At 43.3% G+C, this 20306-nt stretch overlaps 1 protein-coding gene across 5 annotated transcripts in view; it reads left to right on the forward strand.

Moving 5' to 3' along the window:
- smg6 (SMG6 nonsense mediated mRNA decay factor) overlaps window positions 1-20306 on the forward strand; it is a 417242-nt gene that overhangs the window by 225767 nt on the left and 171169 nt on the right. For all 5 annotated transcript variants that reach the window (XM_041197159.1, XM_041197156.1, XM_041197158.1 and 2 more), the window contains one exon: window positions 4281-4482. In XM_041197159.1, the coding sequence (XP_041053093.1) occupies window positions 4281-4482 (202 nt within the window). The remainder of the gene's footprint in view (window positions 1-4280; window positions 4483-20306) is intronic.

The raw sequence follows: 20306 nt of genomic DNA on the forward strand, positions 1-20306 counted from the left end.
TGGAGCCTACAGTAAATTGCTGTGAATGATATCCTGGCTGAAACAACAATCGCTGCAAGATTGCCCGATCTTGCTTCCCAGTAACACTGAAAAGGGATTGGGTAGCTTGCATTGATGTAATATTTACCACAGAGTGAAGTGCTTTCAATACAGTGAATCACATTGCACTGGACTTGCTGCATTTGATGTTGAACATAGTAGGTATTCTATATCTGCAATGAGATGAATAACTAATTAATATGTTTCTGGTGGTTTTGATTGAGGGTTATTGTTGACTCGGACACCAGAAGAACTCCCTGCTTCTCTTCCAAGTAATACCACTGAGTCTTCAATATAATTATTAAAAATAAAGTCAAACTGGCATGCCTATGGTACCCTTCACAAACTCAGGCTATCCCAAAACAATGTCCAACCCATGAAATTATTTTGAAATGTATCATAAGAAATACAGCAGCCAGTTTGCATACAACCAGATCCTATAAATAGCCATGTGACATTGACCACATAATCTTTTGGTTGTGGGATAAATATTGGCCTGAACGCTAGGTACAACTGCCACTCTCCTCTAAATGGTGCCATGCGATCTGCTGTGTCCACAAGAGAGGACAGACAGGGCTTCTGTTTAATGTTTCGTTTGAAAGCTGGCACCTCTGACTATGCAGCAGTCCCTCAGTACTAGCATAGGGTGTGTTGGTCTAGATTTTTGTACTTAAGTATCTGGATTGGAGCAAGTGCCTCTAAGTCAGAAAGTTGTGGGTTCAAGTGCTACACATTGAAGCACTGCTGACATACCTGGACAGGTAGATGGTGTTGCCTGACCTCCTGTAGTGTGACTCGTGTGGACCCTGGGGTGTGGAGCACATATTGATGTGACTGCTTTACCTTACCTATTCCTAATAGCCCACCACTCACATATTCCAAATTAGAATATGGTTTAAATAGGCAGATCCCACAGTCAGTTAGAGACCATGTGTGAGGAAACTCTTTATCGATTGGCACCTGTTTATAAATCACTGGCCTCTGCCCTTAGAGAGAGGTTGAATTATCACAGGGAATTCTGCAGTGTGCCCAATGATCATGGCTAAACAGGAAATTGGGATTGCAGTTATCGCTCCGATAAATGTAGAAGCATAGAAAGTGCATTGCACACAGCTCATTGTTTCTGTGCCAGGAGCTACTGACTGACATTCAGTTCAGATTTATCTAACAAATTTCATTAAGGCTTTTGAGGAAGTATGGATTTTATTAGTAAAGGAAATGCAATGGATGTTGTGTATATGGATTTTGAAAGCTGTTTGAAGAAGTGCTGCATAACCCAAATGCACATGGTGTTTAAAGTGATTGTGACAACATTGGTCAAAGGACAGGAAGTGGAGCTGGATTGATAGATGCTTTTTGCAACTAGAGGGATGTAAACAGTGGTGTTTCCATGAGTCACTGTTGCTTCACCCGATATAGAATTTAGCTGAAGTTGGATATAGTCACACTATCAACATTTACAGACAAAGCTAAAACCAGTAACATGGTTAACAGTGAGAACAAAGGTGCTTTGGGTAGGTAGCACTCTCAATTCTGAATCAGAAGGTTGTGGGTTCAAGTTCTAATCCAGAGATTTGAGCACATAACCTAGGCTGACACTTGAGTGCTGAACTGTTTGAGGTGTCTGCATGGCAAACTCATCCATGACCCTGCCCACCCAACCTGAACTTGATCCGGTCCTCCCCGCCAACTCTGATCCAGGGCCCACCAGAAACCATCAGAACTAGATAGATTCTTGTTAAGCAAGGAGGTGAAAGGTTATCATGGGGTAGGCAGGAATGTGGAGTTGAGGTTACAATCAGATCAGCCATCATCTTATTGAATGGCAGAGCAGGCTCAAAGGGACAACTCCTAATTCCTAAATTCAAATGTATTTATGTTCATATGGTCATAGTACCGCACAACACAATCGGGGGTATTCTCTAAGTGAAGGTGGGCCTTTGTCTCCAAAGAACTGTGTGGTGGTCACTCCTACCAATAGTGTCACGGGCTTGAAACCAGTAGTTCTGTGAGGATGGTAGGCTTTTCCCTCACCACCTGCTGCAGTCCCAGTCTGGCAGCTATGTCCTTCAGAACTTGACCAACTCAATCAGTAGTGGTGCTACCGAAGCCCTCAGTGACAGATATTGAACATCCTGGGCCGAAAGGCCTCTTCTGCACTGTGTGATTCTGTGATTCCTCACTACAGTACATCTTTGTGCCCTTGTTACCCTAATTATTTCTTCCTAGTGGTATTTAATGTGGATTTGTAGGCGATACCAAGGAGTGTGTCAGTTTGCAATAAGACACTGGGGGTGTTTCAGTATTTGCAGTAATCCATGTGAGTGCATCAGTGTTTGCAGAGGACACCGAGAAGCGTTTCACGACCCGCAGGGGATTCCTGGGAGTGTGTCACTATTTGGGGTGAGCCCCTGGGAGTGTGTCACTATTTGGAGTGAGCCCCTGGGGGTGTGTCACTATTTGGGGTGAGCCCCTGGGAGTGTGTCACTATTTGAGGTAAGCCCCTGTGAGTGTGTCACTATTTGGTCTGAGCCCCTGTGAGTATGTCACTATTTGGGATGAGCCCCTGTGAGTGTGTCACTATTTCAGGTGAGCCCCTGTGAGTGTGTCACTATTTGGGCTGAGCCCCTGGGAGTGTGTCACTATTTGGGCTGAGCCCCTGGGAGTGTGTCACTATTTGGGCTGAGCCCCTGGGAGTGTGTCACTATTTGGGCTGAGCCCCTGGGAGTGCATCACTATTTACAATGAGCGCCTGAGTGTGTGTGTCTAGTTGGGGTGAGCCCCTGTGAGTGTGTCACTATTTGGGATGAGCCCCTGTGAGTGTGTCACTATTTCAGGTGAGCCCCTGTGAGTGTGTCACTATTTGGGCTGAGCCCTTGTGAGTGTGTCACTATTTGGGCTGAGCCCTTGTGAGTGTGTCACTATTTGGGCTGAGCCCCTATGAGTGTGTCACTATTTGGGCTGAGCCCCTGAGAGTGTGTCACTATTTGGGCTGAGCCCCTGTGAGTGTGTCACTATTTGGGCTGAGCCCCTGGGAGTGTGTCACTATTTGGGCTGAGCCCCTGGGAGTGCGTCACTATTTACAATGAGCGCCTGAGTGTGTGTGTCTAGTTGGGCTGAGCCCCTGTGAGTGTGTCACTATTTGGGCTGAGCCCCTGGGAGTGTGTCACTATTTGGGCTGAGCCCCTGGGTGTGTGTCACTATTTGGGCTGAGCCCCTATGAGTGTGTCACTATTTGGGCTGAGCCCCTGGGAGTGTGTCACTATTTGGGCTGAGCCCCTGGGAGTGTGTCACTATTTGGGCTGAGCCCCTGGGAGTGTGTCACTATTTGGGCTGAGACCCTGGGAGTGTGTCACTATTTGGGCTGAGACCCTGGGAGTGTGTCACTATTTGGGCTGAGACCCTGGGAGTGTGTCACTATTTGGGCTGAGCCCCTGGGAGTGTGTCACTATTTACAGTGAGCGCCTGAGAGTGTGTCTCTAGTTGGGGTGAGTCCCTGTGAGTGTGTCATTATTCGGGTGAATCTCTGGGAGCATGTCTCTATTTGCGATGAGTCTCTGGGAATATGTCATTCTTTGGGGTGAGTCTCTGGGAGTGTGTCACTATTTGGGGTGAGCCCCTGTGAGAGTGTTACTTTTTGCGTGAGTCGCTCTTTGGGGTAAGTTTCTGGGGTGGTTGCCTTAATATGCGCCGAGTCTCTGGGAGTGTGACGCTCTTCTCAATGAGTCCCTTGGATTTTTTTACTATTTGCAGAGAGTCACTGTTTGCGGGCAACACTGGGAAAGTGTCAGCACTGCCAAGTGTCTGATGCAGTTAAATTTGCAAACTACTATGGTGAAGTGCACCGTCAACCATTACTCAAGGCTATGAGCGACAGTGCCTCTTGTGAGAGGTGTGCTTTGATGGAAATGCTTAACTTACTAGATATCAATGGGCTAAAAGGCATTCAGTAAATATTAAATACTGTCCGAATATTAATTGGAACGGGAGTGTTGAAGCTCAAAGTCACAACACCTGCATCTGTTTCTTTTTTCCTAATTGGGTAATCGTTTGAGACCAAAATCCGGAACTGTTCTTGCACTGACTTAATAAAAACATCATCTGTTTTTCTAGTTCCGAATGAATGTTTTATTATTAACAATGTCTTTACATCCTAAAACACTTTGCTGAGCATCGCTTTCTTCTCCCCAGTGACCTAACCTTTGGCTCTTGTTTTTTTCTGTTGAATTTCCTCTCCTCAGAATTGCCATCGATGTGTGGGCCATGCTGGCAGAGTTCTGCAACATTTTCACAGCTGTCAACCAGTCAGAGGTACCGCTGTACAAGGACCCGGATGAGGACCTCACCCTGCTTGTTCTGGAGGAGGACAAGATCCTCTCAGGCTTTGTTCCTCTCCTGGCTGCCCCTCAGGACCCATGCTACGTGGAGACAGCCGCAGATAAGGTCAGCCGAGGGGCATGCTGTAAACTCTTGTTCCTGGGAAGGCTTTTTTTAAACAGAATGTGATTAAGTCAATGAGGGTGTAAAGGGAAAACTGTGACCTCAACATCTGACATCTGCCTCTGCAGCACCAGTGTCATGAAAATCACCTCTTCCTGTAGCGTGTGCTCTGTGGCATGCTTTTGTATACACTTCTTTCCCTCCTTGTCTAAATAGCTTGTGTTGGCTACCTCTTCATTAATCCAAACGGAGGATGTCAGGCTCTGCCACAGATCTCTGCACTGGGCAGACATCCAGCTATCTCAGGCTATATCATAGTTCCAGAACTTGATTTCAATGAGGCTATGAACTGAACCCCAACCTTTGGTCGTATTATCTCCCACCCTCTCCAAAATATCAATCACTGCATTTTATTAAATCATTTCTGCAGTTCTATTCAATGGACTTTTTAAGTAAATGTACAAAGTAAAAAGACTAAGAAGGCCCCAAACTTAGTTATGCACTTAGGTGTGATATCTTATTGATCTTTCTGCCAGCTGCAGCCTAGTTTACTTACTTGGAACTGCTGTCGCAGTGCCTTCATCGCCGGCCCCTCCATGTTCGAGCAGGGCAGACATTCATTTGTGGTACAAACAGGTCAATCTTGGAATCCTTGGAAAGCAGAGTGACAGATTCTAATTGATAAATCGGAAGTCTTTTCATAAGAACTGAAAGTGCAAGAACCACATAGCAGCCCAGTCAGGTCCTGTGGAGAGAAAAGACTTTATGAGAGCATAGAATTGTAAAATGGACAGATGCAAGCCATATTAAATGTAATGAAGGAAAAATGAGAAGAAACAATATAATCTAAATTGTGCAATTTTACAGCAGGTACAGGCACAGAGAGACCTAGGGCTGTGTGCACACAGCTTTGAAGAAGGCAGGACAAATTGAGAAGGCTGTTTAAAAAGTGTCATGGAGTACAAAAGCAAGGAAGTTATACTAAACCTCTATAAAACAGTGGTTAGATGCCAATTGGAGTATTGTGTCTAATCTGGGCACCATACTTTTGGAAGGATGTCAAAGCCTTAGAGCGGATGCAGAAGAGATTTACTACAATGGTACCAGGAATGGAGAAGCTTCGGTAATGTGGAGAGACTGGAGAAGCAGGTTATTTTCCTTAGAGAGAGAGGCTAAGGGGGGAATTAATGGAGGTATTCAAAATTACGAAGCAAATGAGGACAAACTTTCCAGTGGCAGAACGGTTGATAACCAGAAGACATATTTAAAATAATTGGCAAAAGAACCAAAGGCGATGAGATGGAAAAAAACTGTTTACTCTGTGAATTGTTGTGACCTGAAATGTGCTGCCTGAATGGGTGGTGGAAGTAAATTCAGTTGTAACTTTTGAAAGGGAATTGTATAAATACTTAAAGTAGAAAAATTTACAGAGCTATTGGGAAAGCAGGGAGAGGGAATAATTCAATAACTCTTTCAGTAAACCAGCACAGACCCAATTTGATGACACGATGAATAGTGATGTTCCAAAAGATGTAGAGGCGGTATTAAATCAGAAAAAAGGAGTGAGATTAATTTTATAAGGCAGTAATTTGATTGTTTATTTTTGTTGTTTAGTTAATGTGATAAAAATGCATCTCTGAGGGTTGCTGTTAGTCGCAGGATACATAAATTAACACTTTAAAAACATTGCCTCATGAGAAGAATGAACGTCCTTGGACGTAACCAGAGTTAGTTGCTTCAGTAAATTGGTGTATTGCTGAGATAGGTTTGTCAGATGCATTAATACCTGACATTCTGCTTCTGGACATGTGGCAACATATTAACATGAAGCACTAGTGTTGCAGAGGAGATCAGTCAATGTGCCAGTGTAGCATCAGAATTTGAAGCCTATTGGTTGGATTGTCACACGCTCCTCTCACTCCAGTGTATGTGCCGAGAATGGATGCCTCAGTGCAGAGGGCTTAATGTGACAGGCTCAGCTCCCTTTAGGTGGCTCACACTGTGGTATCAACCTGGCACTGGCGGTCTGCACTGTGGTGGCGCACACTACGCAATCGGCCTTGCACAGTTGGCTTGTGCTCCATTGTTGTAGCAACAATGCTGTTTGTGCCTTGATATGCTCTTCTCATTTAAAATATACTAACTTAATAGGCTAATGGGCGGCTTAGCTGATGAAGACAATGAGTGTCAGAACGTTACAGGTCCTAATTTGGATTAAACACTGAGCTAGGGCACTGGGGGAATGTCCCAATTAAATCAGCCAGGGAGACTGATTGCAATCCAGACACATGTATGTATGTGAGGGCAGGGTCCACCTCATCCGTGATGCCTCTATGATGGAATAGTGTGCCAGCAGTCACTCACTCTTTCAGTGAGGTGCCAAAGGATAGTTGTGCAACCCAGATTCCGAGAAGGGGTCTGTGCCTTCAAGAGAAGAGAGAGGAAAACTAATGGGAGAGAAAAAAATGTGCTGACCTTTCACTCAATAATAATCATCTTACAGTAAATATTCCAGAGCCTGTCTGGAGCGAGAACAAACCTTCAGAACAAAAAATGTGTGTGTCAGCCCTGAAAAGTCAGTTATTTTGGCACGGATGTGATGTAGAGCAAGACTGATACAAGTCGGGTGTGGAATGATCTCTTTGGAGAAAGTTAGCTGTTGATTTGTAGAGTTAATTATAATCTGTCTGTCATACCATCCTAATAAAACATTCAGCCCCATAGGTAAATCAAGACAGTGAATCACTGTTCCATCAAGGTTGGTAGCGTTGAGTTACAGGACAATCCCCATCCAAACCCCTCACGTTTGGCTTTTTCTGAAACTTCCTTCTATAAAATGTAAAAGTATGCAGAAACTAAATTATTTCATCAAGCACTAACAGAGCCTGAGTGCATTGCCATGCGTTAAAATGCCACAAACTGAACTTGGCACTAAAATGGAGCGTTGACCTTGAATGTTTTGACGTTTATTTCCGTAAAAAAAATTCTCAGCTTAGTTGAGGGAGCAATAGGGACCCAGCTTCAGTATGCTGGAATAAATCACCCAGAAGACCAGCCTTGGTTGAAGTCTCGTGACCCCTGCTGGAAATTGTGTGAGAGAGAGCTCAGGCTAGGACAAGGTTTCTCAATGTTGAACATTCTGTTGACACCCTATGCTTGAGTTCACACATGAAGGAGTACTATTAAACCAGTACCTGTGGACAGCACTCCAGTAAGAATCAGCACCTTTAGGAGAGGCGAAAGCTGAAAATAAGTTGGCCATGTGTTTTCTCAAGTCCTGTAGAACAGATTCCAAGCCTTATTGTAAGTTCTGTGATTTGTTGAACTTTCTTCTACACTCTGAGATGGAAACTTCAGTTTTACAAAATCATTAATTTTTAATCAAATTCTCACCTTGTCGAGCTCCAAAAATTGGTGTGTTTATAAGAAAGTAATGTGCTGGAAGATTGCGTTTCCTAAGAAAATGAGTGGCACATTTGCACTGTACAGTGCATTTGCTTTGGAATGAATGTTAATAAATTAATAAATCTGGAACTGAAAGCTAGTTTCAGTAATGGCAATCATGAAACCATTGTCGATTGTTGTAAAAACCCATCTGGTTCACTAATGTCCTTTAGGGAAGGAAATCTGCCATCCTTACCTGGTCTGGCCTACATGTGACTCCAGACCCACAGCAATATGATTGATACTTAACTGCCCTCTGAAATGGCCGAGCAAGCCACTAAGTTCAAGGGCAATGATGAATGGGCAACAAATGCTGGCCTTGCCAGTGATGCCCACATCCCATGAAAGAATAAAGAAAGAAGTACTGAAGGAGGGCTGCAGCATCAGATGAGATGTTAAATTAAGGCTGTCTGCTTTAGTGACTCAGGTAGAAATAAAGAAACCCATAGCTTAATTTGAACAGGAGCAAGGAATTCTTCCGGTGGCATGCCCGCTATTCCTCCCTCAACCATCAAATAAATACATTAACTGGAAATTGATCTCACTGTTGTTTGTTCTGTGCAAAATGCCTGTTGTGTTTGCCAACATAACAATAGTCACTGCATATCAAGGTAAATTCCGTGCATGTGAAGTGCTTTGAAATTTGCCAAGATATGAATGCAAAGTTCTATTTCCGTTAGAAGGTTTTTCCTCTAATAACCCTCTATTATTAGGGTTAATAATAATCCCTCGGCTTCCCCATGCAGCAGGAGTGCTGCCCCCACGCCCCACTGTGGCAGGAATAGAATCCCACCCTCCTAACCAGGTACCCATATGGCAGGAGCACACCCCACCCCCAGGTCCCCATGCGGCAGGAGCACACCTCACCCCCAGGTCCCCATGCGGCAGGAGCACACCCCACCCCCAGGTCCTCATGCGGCAGGAGCACACCCCACCCCCAGTTCCCCATGCGGCAGGAGCACACCCCACCCCCAGGGCCCCATGTGGCAGGAGCACACCCCACCCCCAGGCCCCCATGTGGCAGGAGCACACCCCACCCCACAGGTCCCCATGTGGCAGGAGCACACCCCACCCCCAGGTCCCCATGCGGCAGGAGTACCCCCCACCTATTCCCTTTGTGGCAGGAGTGCAAACCTTCCTCCCAAGATTGCACACAGCAGGAGTTCCCCCACCCCCCATCTCCCACCATGTGCCTGTGCAGCAGGAGGCCCTCTCCCCCAAGGCCTCATGCAGCAGGAGCACTGCACCCAGCCCCACTGCCCCTTTGTGTGGCAGGTGCAACCTCTCCATCTCTTAACACTCTTTTTAAAACTTGCTTCCTTTTTGGTGACAAATTTTTTGGTCACTTGCCCTAATATCTGTTTACGCGGCACAGTGTCATTCTCTGTTTTATAAGGTTCCTGTGCTGCGCCTTGGGAAGTGTTAGCACTTTGAAGTCTCCATATAAATACAAGCTGTTAAAGAAAGTCTTTACTTGGTGATTTCTGTAAGATAGTAAAACGAACCTACACAAGTTCAGGCAGCTATAGGGCTGAAATGCTGGCAGTATGTGCAATCTCCAGGTGTGCATGATTCAGGAGCATGTGTGTATGTGCTGTTATGTTTCTTTGAGTACAGATTTTTGTAGCACACAGTCTACACATAGACAATGTTGTCTGAAGAGCTTGTGATATTTGGTACTATCTTAGGTGGCCTGCAGGAATTGTGAGATGTCAAGGAGCGCAGTTTACATGAACTGTCTCTTGCTTACTTGGTAAAATCTACGAGTCCCTGCCTGGCACCGCCATTTTCTTGTTTGCCTTTGGCAAGTACAATAATGTTGGGCTTGAGACTGGGGCCCTTGCTTCTTTGTTCCTAATTTGCTTCTAGGAATGTAAAGGCAGAGCCTGTTCTCCATACGATAAGATCACAAAGAGTGGTGCAGACAAAGAAGGCCTCCAGCTTGCTCGAGCTAATCAAGACTGAAGCATTCACAAATATCTTCAGCTAGAAGTACCAAGTGGATGGTCTATCTCAGCCTCCTCCTGAGGTCCCCAGCATCATAGACGCCAGTCTTTAGCCAATTTGATTTGCCTCGTGCTGGTGAGAAATGGCTGTAGGTTGTTACAGGATGCAGGAAAGGATGTGGGCCCTGACATCAGCCTAATTGTAGTATTGAAAATAAGTGCTCCAGAACTAGCCATGCCCCTAGCCAAGCTGTTCCACTACAGCTACAACAGTTGCTACAGCAACTACCTGACAATGTGGAAAATTGCCAACATATGTCCTGTCCACAAAAAGTAGGACAAATTACTTATTCTATAACTGTTCTGCGATCAATCTACTCTCAATTCATCAAATGATAGAAGTGCTATTCCCAGTGCTATCAGATTACATTTCAATAACCTGCTTATCAGTGATCAGTTTGAGATCCTCCAGTGACACTAGGCTTTAGACCTCATTACAACCTTGGCCCAAACCTATGCAAAAGAGCTGAATTCCAGAATGAGAGTCACTGCTCTTACATCAAGGCGGCATTTGACCAAATGTGGCATCAAGCAACCCTAGCAAAACTGGAGTCAATGGGAATCGGGGAAATACCTAGCACAAAGGAAGATGGCTGTGGTTGTTAGAGACCAATCATCTTAGCCCCAGGACATCACTGCACGAGTTTTTCAGGGTGGTGTCCTAGGCCCAGCTACCTTCAGCTTTGTCAATGACCTTCCCTCTATCATGAGGTCAGAAGTGGGGATGTTCGCTGATGATCGCTGATGTTGTTCATTCACGACTCATCAGATACTGAAGCAGTCCATGTCCATATGCAACAAGACAGGAACAACATTCAGGTGTGGGCTGACAAATGGCAAGTAACATTTGTGTCACGAAAGTGCCAGGCAGTGTCCATCTCCAACAAGCGTGGACCTAATCATCTTCCCTTGACATTCGATGGGTTTGCAATTACTGAATTCCCCACTACAAACATCCTAGGGTTACCATTGCCCAGAAACTCAACTGGACTAGCCATGTAAGGTGCTTGCTCTTGTGGCTACAGAGGCTGGGAATCCTGTAGTAAGTAACTCAACTGTTGACTCACTAGTTAATGTCTCGAGTCTTATGTCTCTTCAGATACCTGAAGAAGAGTCATATGGACTCAAAACGTTAACTCTGTTTTTCTCTCCACAGATGCTGCCAAATCTGCTGAGTTTTTCCAGCATTTTCTGTTTTTATTTCAGATTTCCAGCATCAGCAGTATTTTGCTTTTATTCTAGTAGCTTTGGACAGGGCTGTTCAAAGTTTCCATAGGCTGGTGGGACTGGCCCATATCAACCAATCAGGGAATAGTTTTTTTTCCAGCCATGCAGAACCAGAAACTTAAAAATAAACTGAAGTTTACAAACAATTATTTTTCAGAGGAGGGAAAGGAGAGGAGGGAGGATTTGTTCTTTTGCATTTCTTGAGGGAGGGTCTTGTTTTTTGGTTTTATTTTCTCCATTTCTACTTCAGATGCAAAGCAGCATTTTTTGATGGTTCCTAGTTGCCTGAGAGCATCAGGAGTATTGTGAGTAGTGTGTAGGCCAGAACAGATGGATTCTTGGGACAGTTGGGTTCTTGTGACAGTTTGGCAGCTTTCGTGATTATTTTCTGGTCTTAGCCAACGACTTATCAGATTTATTGAGATTTGATCTCTTGACCCCCAGGTTGCTAGTCCAGTCCCATAATCACTAGACCATTATTGGTATGGGTGATCTCACTTTTTGGATATAGTGTAGATAAGAAAATATTGTATTGTGTATTTGGGTTCAGATAATTGTGTAGCTATTTGCAGCCCAGCTGATTAGATTTGCCATGTGTATGTAGCTCCAACTTGAAATGGATTGGTGTTCCTGAATTAACAGATTTTCTCCTAAGTTTGAGAATGAGATACTGCGGCAGAGCGAAAGAAACTTTGCTTTACATTTGACTGAACTTCCCTGTCTTGGAAGGTGCATGATGCTGACACGAGATGCCTGGAATTAAGAGTTTCATTCCCGTGCGCATTCCTCACTTCAATTATAAAATTCAGATATAAAGCCCAACATCTGCCTCATCTGCCTTTCCTGACAAACTCTTGATGTCTGTCCTAAACTTGTTCTTCACACCCTGGTCATACTCCCTGATGTAAGTGGCAGTGGCAATTTTGCTGTCTCTATCCCATCAAGTTTTTAACATACTTTGACTTGTGCCTATTTCCATCCGAAGCTCAGTTATTTGATGCACTGCTCCATATGCCACTCTGTCGACTTATCAGGTGACGTAGCAGAGGACTCCTGGCGCCCATGGAACTGCACCCTAGCCAGAGTTGGCATCTAAGGAGGAAAGAGAGAATATAGTTGTAAGGGGCACGTGTGCGTTGGGGGATAAATTTGATATCCAAACTGTGTTTTTACTTGGTGCAGGACTCTCAATTATTTACTAGCTTGTCCAGTTGCTCTTTCACCTGGACCTTTGGCACGCTGTTAGGGTGTTGCCAGCTTTTTTAATGCTCCCCTTGACAGTCAAAGGCTTCTGTCATGTTGTGTTGTGTGACATTTGTGAAATGTGAGAAACCATAAGCAGATGACACATCGGGTAAGGCTTTCTTTATTGAAGAGACTGTGATGGTTTTGCTATAATTGGCTGAAGGCCAGTCAGCATCACTCCAGGCACTGTGATGCAGGCAGTTTCTGCAGGTGGGGCAGGAGGTGAAAACCAGCAATAAATAGAACTTAAACTACAACTTTGAATAATTGTCCGAGATTCCCAACAAAATAATATGCCACAGATGTTTAACTCTTGAGATCCAAGTACAGAGTCCAAAGACCCTGCTGGTTGAGGCAGGGGTGGGGTACATGCAGTGTGTGGAGCAGAAAACACTGCTTCTTGTGGGTAGAATGTGTAAATTGATCAATGTTTTCTAGAGAGCGAGCAGTATATTATAAGAGGAAGTAGAACCATTGAATTTTACAGCGCTGAAGGAATCCATTTGGCCCATTGTGCCTGCCAGCTCTTTATTGGAGCAATCCAAAATTAATCACAGTGCCCTATTTTTTCCCCAACGCTTTAATCCTCTGCTTGAAATATATATTTGCTGTTTTTAAGTGGCATTGCTCCAAAGGGGAGGGATTCCACCAGAAGGGGTGTAATGGTGTGTGGCATTGTTGATTGCAGGCGTTTTATACTGTGGCTTTTCCATGACCTTCAAGTGCCGCTGTCATTTTGGCTGAATGCCATTTGCTGTGTCTGGACCTGACCAAAGTTTTTTGTTGCTCCTCCAACTGGTGCTCGGACCTCACAAATAGTTGGGTCCTGGACACTATCTGGTTCATATAAAGTTTGTCGTTGATGTGCTGACACCAGGAGAAGTTGACCTCCCTCCAGTGAATATTACATTAGCAATGTCAATACATGGTAAACAAGAGCATTCTAAAGGCCCTGTAATGTAGAGTTCACCTCCTTACTTCCTATGGAGTCCTGAGACACTGTCCAAGTCTGTTGCCAGGATTATTCTTAATTTGTTGGACACTGATGTAACTGAATAATGTTCAGATATAAAGTAACATCTTAATTTCGCTAGCTGTAGAGTGCTGGATTTCTTCAGCTCTTAATTTAAATAAATTTTCCACAATGGTATCAGGGCCTAAATGCTCATTTACATTTTAAAGCCTGGCCCTAAAGCTGCTTTGTTTGATTCTGAAGCCAGGATACCTTTCATATCCCAGATAGGTCAGAGCTATCAGAATCCTGGGGCTGCACTGAGATTCCCCTTCACTGAGTTCAGCTTTGTAATGTAGTATTAATGGTAATAAATACACTTCAGTTCAAAGGCCTGAGATGTTACAGCTGCAAAGCTGCATTTCTTTGCCAATTTGCAACTAGATCACATTTCCTGCCTGTCTGAATGGAGCAATTACTCAATCATAGAATTCTGCTCCTGACCATGGAACCATTGAAATGTACAATACAGGAGGAACCCACCTATGCAGAACCCATCCCATTGCCCTGTTCCTGCCCCCATGGCTCTGTATCATGCCTCATCTCCAATATTTCTTCAGTATTTTCTGAAAAGGTGCAATGGTCTGTGCCTCACTCACTCCCTATGCCAAAACGTTCCATAGCTCAACAGTCCTGTTGGAAGATGTCTCCTCACCTCTGTCCTTCCTATCTGACCATTTTAAGTTAATGACTCCTCATTACTGACTCTCATACAGATGGAATAATCTTTCCCCTTCACCCTATCAAACTCTTCAATATTTTTCAAACCTTTATTGAATCTCCCAGCTTTCTCTGTTTTAGTGAAAGTAAAGCAAATAGCTCAGCTCTCGTCCTAAGTATACTTGCCATTCCCTAGTATCACCCTGGTGAATCTACACTGTGCACTCTTAATGTTCTTTTTATAAAGGGGTGCCCAGAACGGCACACATGATACTAACTGAGGCCTAACCAAATTTTGGTACAAATTTATCATTACTACTTTATCTTATACCTATTTACAAAGTCCAAAATGCTTATGGACTTTTTACAGTACCAATTAAAATAGAATAAGCTTGTGGCAGTAATAGACAGCATGTCAAGCACATGAAAAACATTTAGAATATTATTCTATGCATACTATTGTTCTATTGGACAGTGTTGAGACTGGGGGAAGATCTGCATTTGATATTTTTTTCAGTGCCACGTTGGTGACAAAATAACATGAATGCATCAGTAAAATTCAGGCACCAGTGTGTCTTGGGTTCATACCAGTCTGAAGCTTCCAATGTTACTGTCTGCTTTGTTGATATAATGGCAGTGTAAATGACTTCAGTACATGAGATTATAAAGAGAGAAGAGATTGAGGGGTATGCTGAGAAGGTGGCTAGGTGAGGTTGAGTTGAGTGAAGGAGAACACAAGAAATGGGAGCAGGAGTACAACGCACAGTCTGTTGACCCTGCTCCACCATTCAGTCTGACCATGGATGAACTTGGGCTTCAACTCCATTTTTGTGCCTGGACTCATAGCCTTAATTCCCTGAGATATCAAAAATCTGTCTATCCCAGCCTTAAATGTATTCAAGATAGAGAACCCGCAACCCTCTGAGGTAGAGAATTCCAAAAGATTCACAACCCTTTGAGTGAAGTAATTTCTCCTCATCTCAGCCCTAAATGATTGGCCCCTTATCCTGAGACTGTTCCCCCATGTTTTTGATTCCCCAACCAGTGGAAAAAATCTCTCAGCGTCCACCCTATCAAACCCTTCAGAATCTTGTATGGTTCAATGAGATCACCTCTCATTCTTCTAAACTCCAGAGAATATAATCCCAATTTACTCAGCCTTTTATCATAGGACGACCCCCTCATCCCAGGGACAAATTTAGTGAACCTTTGCTGTACAACCTCCAGTGCAAGTATATCCTTTCTTAAATGTAGAGACCAAAACTGCACACACTACTCCAGGTGCGATCTCATCAAAACCCTGTACAATTGTAGCAAGACTTCTTTATTCTTGTACTCCAATCCCCTTGCAATAAAGGTCATCGTGCCATTTTCCTTCTTAATTGCTTGCTGCACCTGCATGCTAACATCCTGCATTCCCCTGTAATAGCACACCCAAGTCTCTTTGAGCATCAACACTTACAAGTTTCAAGCCCTTTAAAAAATATTCTGCTTTTCTATTCCTATGACCAAAGTGAATAATCTCACACTTCCCTACATTATACTCCATCTGCCATCTTGTTATCCACTCATTTAACCTGTCTATATCTTTTTGCAGCCCCTCTCTGTCCTCCTCACAGCTTACCTTCCCACCTAGTTTTGTATCATCGGCAAACTTAGATAAAGAGTCAGAGAATATGCAGCTAAGTCATTAATATAGATTGTAAATAGCTGAGGCCACAGCACTAATCCTTGCAGCATGCCACTATTCACTGCCTTCCCAGTTGAAAAAGCCCTGTTTATGCCCACTCTCTGCTTTCTATCCATTAACCATTCCTCTATCCATGCTAAAATACTATCCCCCAACTCCATGAGACCTTAGTTTGCCTATTAACCTTTTGTGTGGCATCTTATTGAATGCCTTTTGGAAATCCTTGTATACTACATCTACTAGTTCCCCTTTATTTACCCTACTAGTTACATCCTCAATAAACTGTAATAAATTTGTCAAACTGGATTTCCCTTTGGTAAAACCAGGTTGACTTGTTCTAATCATACTGTGCATTGTTAAGACTTCCTTCATGATAGATTCCAGCATTTTCCCAACAACTGATGTTAGGCTAACTGGCCTGAGGTTCCCTGTTTTCCCTCTCCCTCCTTTCTTGAAAAGCAGTGTTACAATTGCCAACTTCCAATCTCGTGGGACTGTTCCTGACATGCTGACTGTAATATTCTGCCCCATGTCTCTGTAATGATGATTAGATTGAAATCTTTTACCTCTATTTGTGCCACCATCTCATCTATCTTACTGAAGATGCTTCATGCATTCAGATATCTTATTTTATCTTTTATCTTTTTACTTCCATTCCCAAAACCTTTTGTTTTGATGTACAATTTTTGTTTAACACTCTGTCCCACCCTGCTAGCCTTTACCCACATTGCTACACTGTTCTAATGCCTCGACCTTTCTCTTTGGATTTCTAAATATCCTTTCACCCGAATCTTCCCACCCACTCAGGTTCAGGGATAGGTTCTCCTATTAGCAGATGTGATCCAAGTGGATTAAGCTGTATTTGCTTTATAGCCGCTAATTTTTAATTTGCCTATTTTATTTGTTGGTTAACAGAGCCAAGTACCCAAGGGGAATAAAGTGCTTTCAGCAACACATGGTTTCATTGCAGTAATGCAAATCTCTAAGTAAAGTCTCCCTAGAGAAACCATCATTCTGCTAATTAGGATCACCTTAATAAATTATGCTGATTACATTGATTTACATATGGAAATCAGGTTGGCTTCTACCAGAGCGCACATCATTCTGGAACTTGAGGATACAATAATGATTAAGAGCATGGAAGATGATGGTATGTGACTGTTTTTTGTTATTGATTAGGATAATGGGGTAATTTCTCATGAAATAGTCCACTAGCTGACTTTTTACTACTACAGCTGCAGATTTATTCTGTTCACACAATTTTAAGTTGTCAGTTTTGGCTCAGTGGCTGCTCTCCCATCTGAGTCTGAAGGCTGTAAGGTCAGAAGGTCATTCTCCAATGATGTGAGCATGTAATCCAGACAAAGATAATTGGAGTAGTGAGGGAACACTACTGTTGGAGGCGCCATTTTTTGGATGAGACATTAAACTCAAGCTATGTTTGCCCTTTCAGGTGTATGTAAAGGATCCCATGGTACTGTTTAGAATACGAGCAGGTGAGTTCTCCACAGTGTCTTGACCAGTATTTATCCCTCAGCCTCTTTAAATTTCAAACTTCAGTACTAGAATTAAAAATTCCACTGTCTGTAAGATATAAGCTCCTTTCTAGACTCACTTATGGAGGTGATAGTAATCCTATGTTGTCCTATTCTGGTCCACATGGAGGGCAAAAATCAATCCACATCTCTGCTCATTCATTCACTTTTAAATGCTGACTGAAACCCTGGCTTCCCAACAATACCACCAACGAGTTTACAAAACCAAGATATTTGTGCATATTGGAAGACTGAAATAAAAACAGAAAATGCTTGAAATGCTGAATTGACCTTATCTTCACTCAGAGGGTTGTGAATCTTTAGAATTCTCTACCCCAGAGGGCTGTAGATGATTAGTTGTTGTGTATATTCAAGATGAGCTCAACAGATTTTTGGATGCTAAGAGAATTAAGGGATATGGTGATAGTGCGGGAAAGTAGAAGCTTAGCCATAATCTTGTTGAATGGCGGCAGTTCGGGCATATTGTATTTAATTTGTATTTTTTGATGAGGTAACAGAGCGCTGATGAGGGTAATGCAGCTGATGTGGCCCATATGAACTTCCAAAAGGCATTTGATGAAGTGCCACATAACAGGTTTTCCAGCAAAGTTGAAGCCAGAGAAATAAAAGGGGCAGTGGCAGCATGGATATAATGTTGACCCAGTAGCAGGAAACAGAGTAGTGGTGAATGGTTGTTTTTCAGACTGGAAAGAAGAAAGTGGAGTTCTCCAGGGATCAGTGTTAGGATTCATGCTTTTCTTGATATATTAATGACACAAACTAGGATGCACGGGGAATAATTTAAAAATTTGCAGATGAATCAAAACTTGGAAGTATTGTAAACTGTGAGGAGGGTAGTGACAGAATTCAAGAGGATATAGACAGGCTGATGGAATGGACAGACATTTGGAAGATGGAATTTAATGCAGTGAAGTGACTCATTCTGGTAGAAAGAATGAGGAGAGGAACGTAAACTAATGGGTATAATTCTAATGGAGAGGTGCTGGAAGGGAGAGACCTGGGGATATGTGCACAAATCATTGAAGGGGGCAGGGCAGGTTGAGAAAGTGGTTAAAAAGGTGCATGGGATTCTGGGCATTACAAATAGGGGCATAGATAATAAAAGCAAGGAAGTTATGATGAACCTTCATAAATCACTAATTTGGCCGCGACAGGAAAATTGTGTTCGATTAGGGGCACATAGGAAAGATGCAAAGGCTCTAGAGAAGTTCCAGAAAGGGTTTACAGGAATGGTTCCAGGGATTCAGGACTTCACTTATGTCAAGAGATTGGAGAAGCTGGTGTTGTTCCCCTGAGAGGAGATTTGATAGAGATTTTTAAAATCATGAGGCATCTTGTTTGCATAGATGGAGAGAAACTGTTCCCATTGTCAGTAAGTTCGAGAATCAGAGGACACAGATCTAGGGTGATTGACAAATGAACCAAAGGCATCCTGAGGAAACAAACCTTCTTATACTTCTTAGTGGTTTGGATCTGGAATTTGCTGCTTGCGGGTGTGTGCGGGGAGATTCGATCATGGCTTTCTAAAAGCAATTGAATAAACAACTGAAGAGAGAAAATTTGCGGGATCGTGGGAAACTGATGGGAGAGTGGGACTAGTTAAATTGCTCTTGCAGAGACTTGGTGCCAACTTGTATAGTCTCCTTCTGGGCTATAACCATTCTGTGCTTCTATTCTATGTGCATGTTAACTGTCAGCGATTCACCTACGAGGACACCTAGGCCCTCCGAATACCATCATATCCCAGCCTCTCGTCATTTAAAAATACTCTGCTTTTCTATTTTTCCTACCAAAGTGAATAACATTGCACTTCTACACATTATATTCCAATTGCTGTGTTCTTGTTCACTCATTTAACTGGTCCATATCCCTTTGCAGCTTCTTTGCATCCTCCTTACAGCTCACATTCCCACCTAACTCTGTATCCCTAGCAATCTTGGATGCAATGTATCTGTCCCCTTATCTAGGTTATTGATATAGATTGTAAATATTTGAGATCCAAGCGCTGATCCTTACGACACTTCACTAGTTACAGCCTGCCGTCCCGAAAATGGTCGATTTCCTCCTACTCTGTTTTCTGCCTGTTAATCAACTCTCAGTTCATGCTAATATATTATCGCCAATCCCATGAGACCTAATTATGTGTAATAACTTTAAGTTCTTGTGTGGCACGTCTTTGAATACCTACTGAAAAACCCAAATACATTACATTCGCTATCCGCCCTGCTCGTTACACCCTCAAAACAGGGTTTCCCTTTCGTTGCCTGGACTCTGCTAAACATGTTTTGACCTCCAAGTATCCTGTTACCATGTCCCTAATAATAGATTCTGTGGTTCAACAGTTGTCCCCAGCACCCATGTCTGATTGAGGAAAACCAATTAAGATTCCTGCCTCTGATTGTTTTTGGGTGATTCCTGTTGGAAAGTGCTATGTGTCTGCCTGTTAGGTGAAGCCAACACTAGGATTGATTGAGGCCCTCAATGGTCAGATAACCTCCTGGCACAGACTGGGCTCAAAATATAGGCCAGGCTCCTGACGTGATAGCTTCTGGCATTTCATATAGCAGAGCGGTGCAGCTGCTCTGGATAGTAACGTTGAGTGCAATGAAGTGCTTTGGGCGCAAGGACCATCTGGTTTGGCTTTACTGCATTTTGTAAGGAACGATCCACAGTGTGCTTTATAGAGCCCAGGGCAGGTTAGGATCTTGCAAAAACCAGAGGCAAATACCAGGGCCAGAGTAAGGCACAGGGGTACAATTAGGACCCAAGGACAAATTGTGAAGGCTGATTATGGGCTTGATGCATTTTATGTAGTAGCTTTGTATTGCTAAGGCCTTTCTGTGACTGAAAGACTTGCTACACGTGTGAATGAATTGAGTTTCTTTTCACAAACGATACAGGAATCTGGCTGCAATAATTACTACTTAAACATATTGTGTAAAAGGAACTTCAAATTAATTTGAATATGAATTCTACTGCATGTGGGT

This window comes from Carcharodon carcharias, chromosome 10 (genome assembly GCF_017639515.1).
Source record: "Carcharodon carcharias isolate sCarCar2 chromosome 10, sCarCar2.pri, whole genome shotgun sequence".
NCBI lineage: Eukaryota > Metazoa > Chordata > Chondrichthyes > Lamniformes > Lamnidae > Carcharodon > Carcharodon carcharias.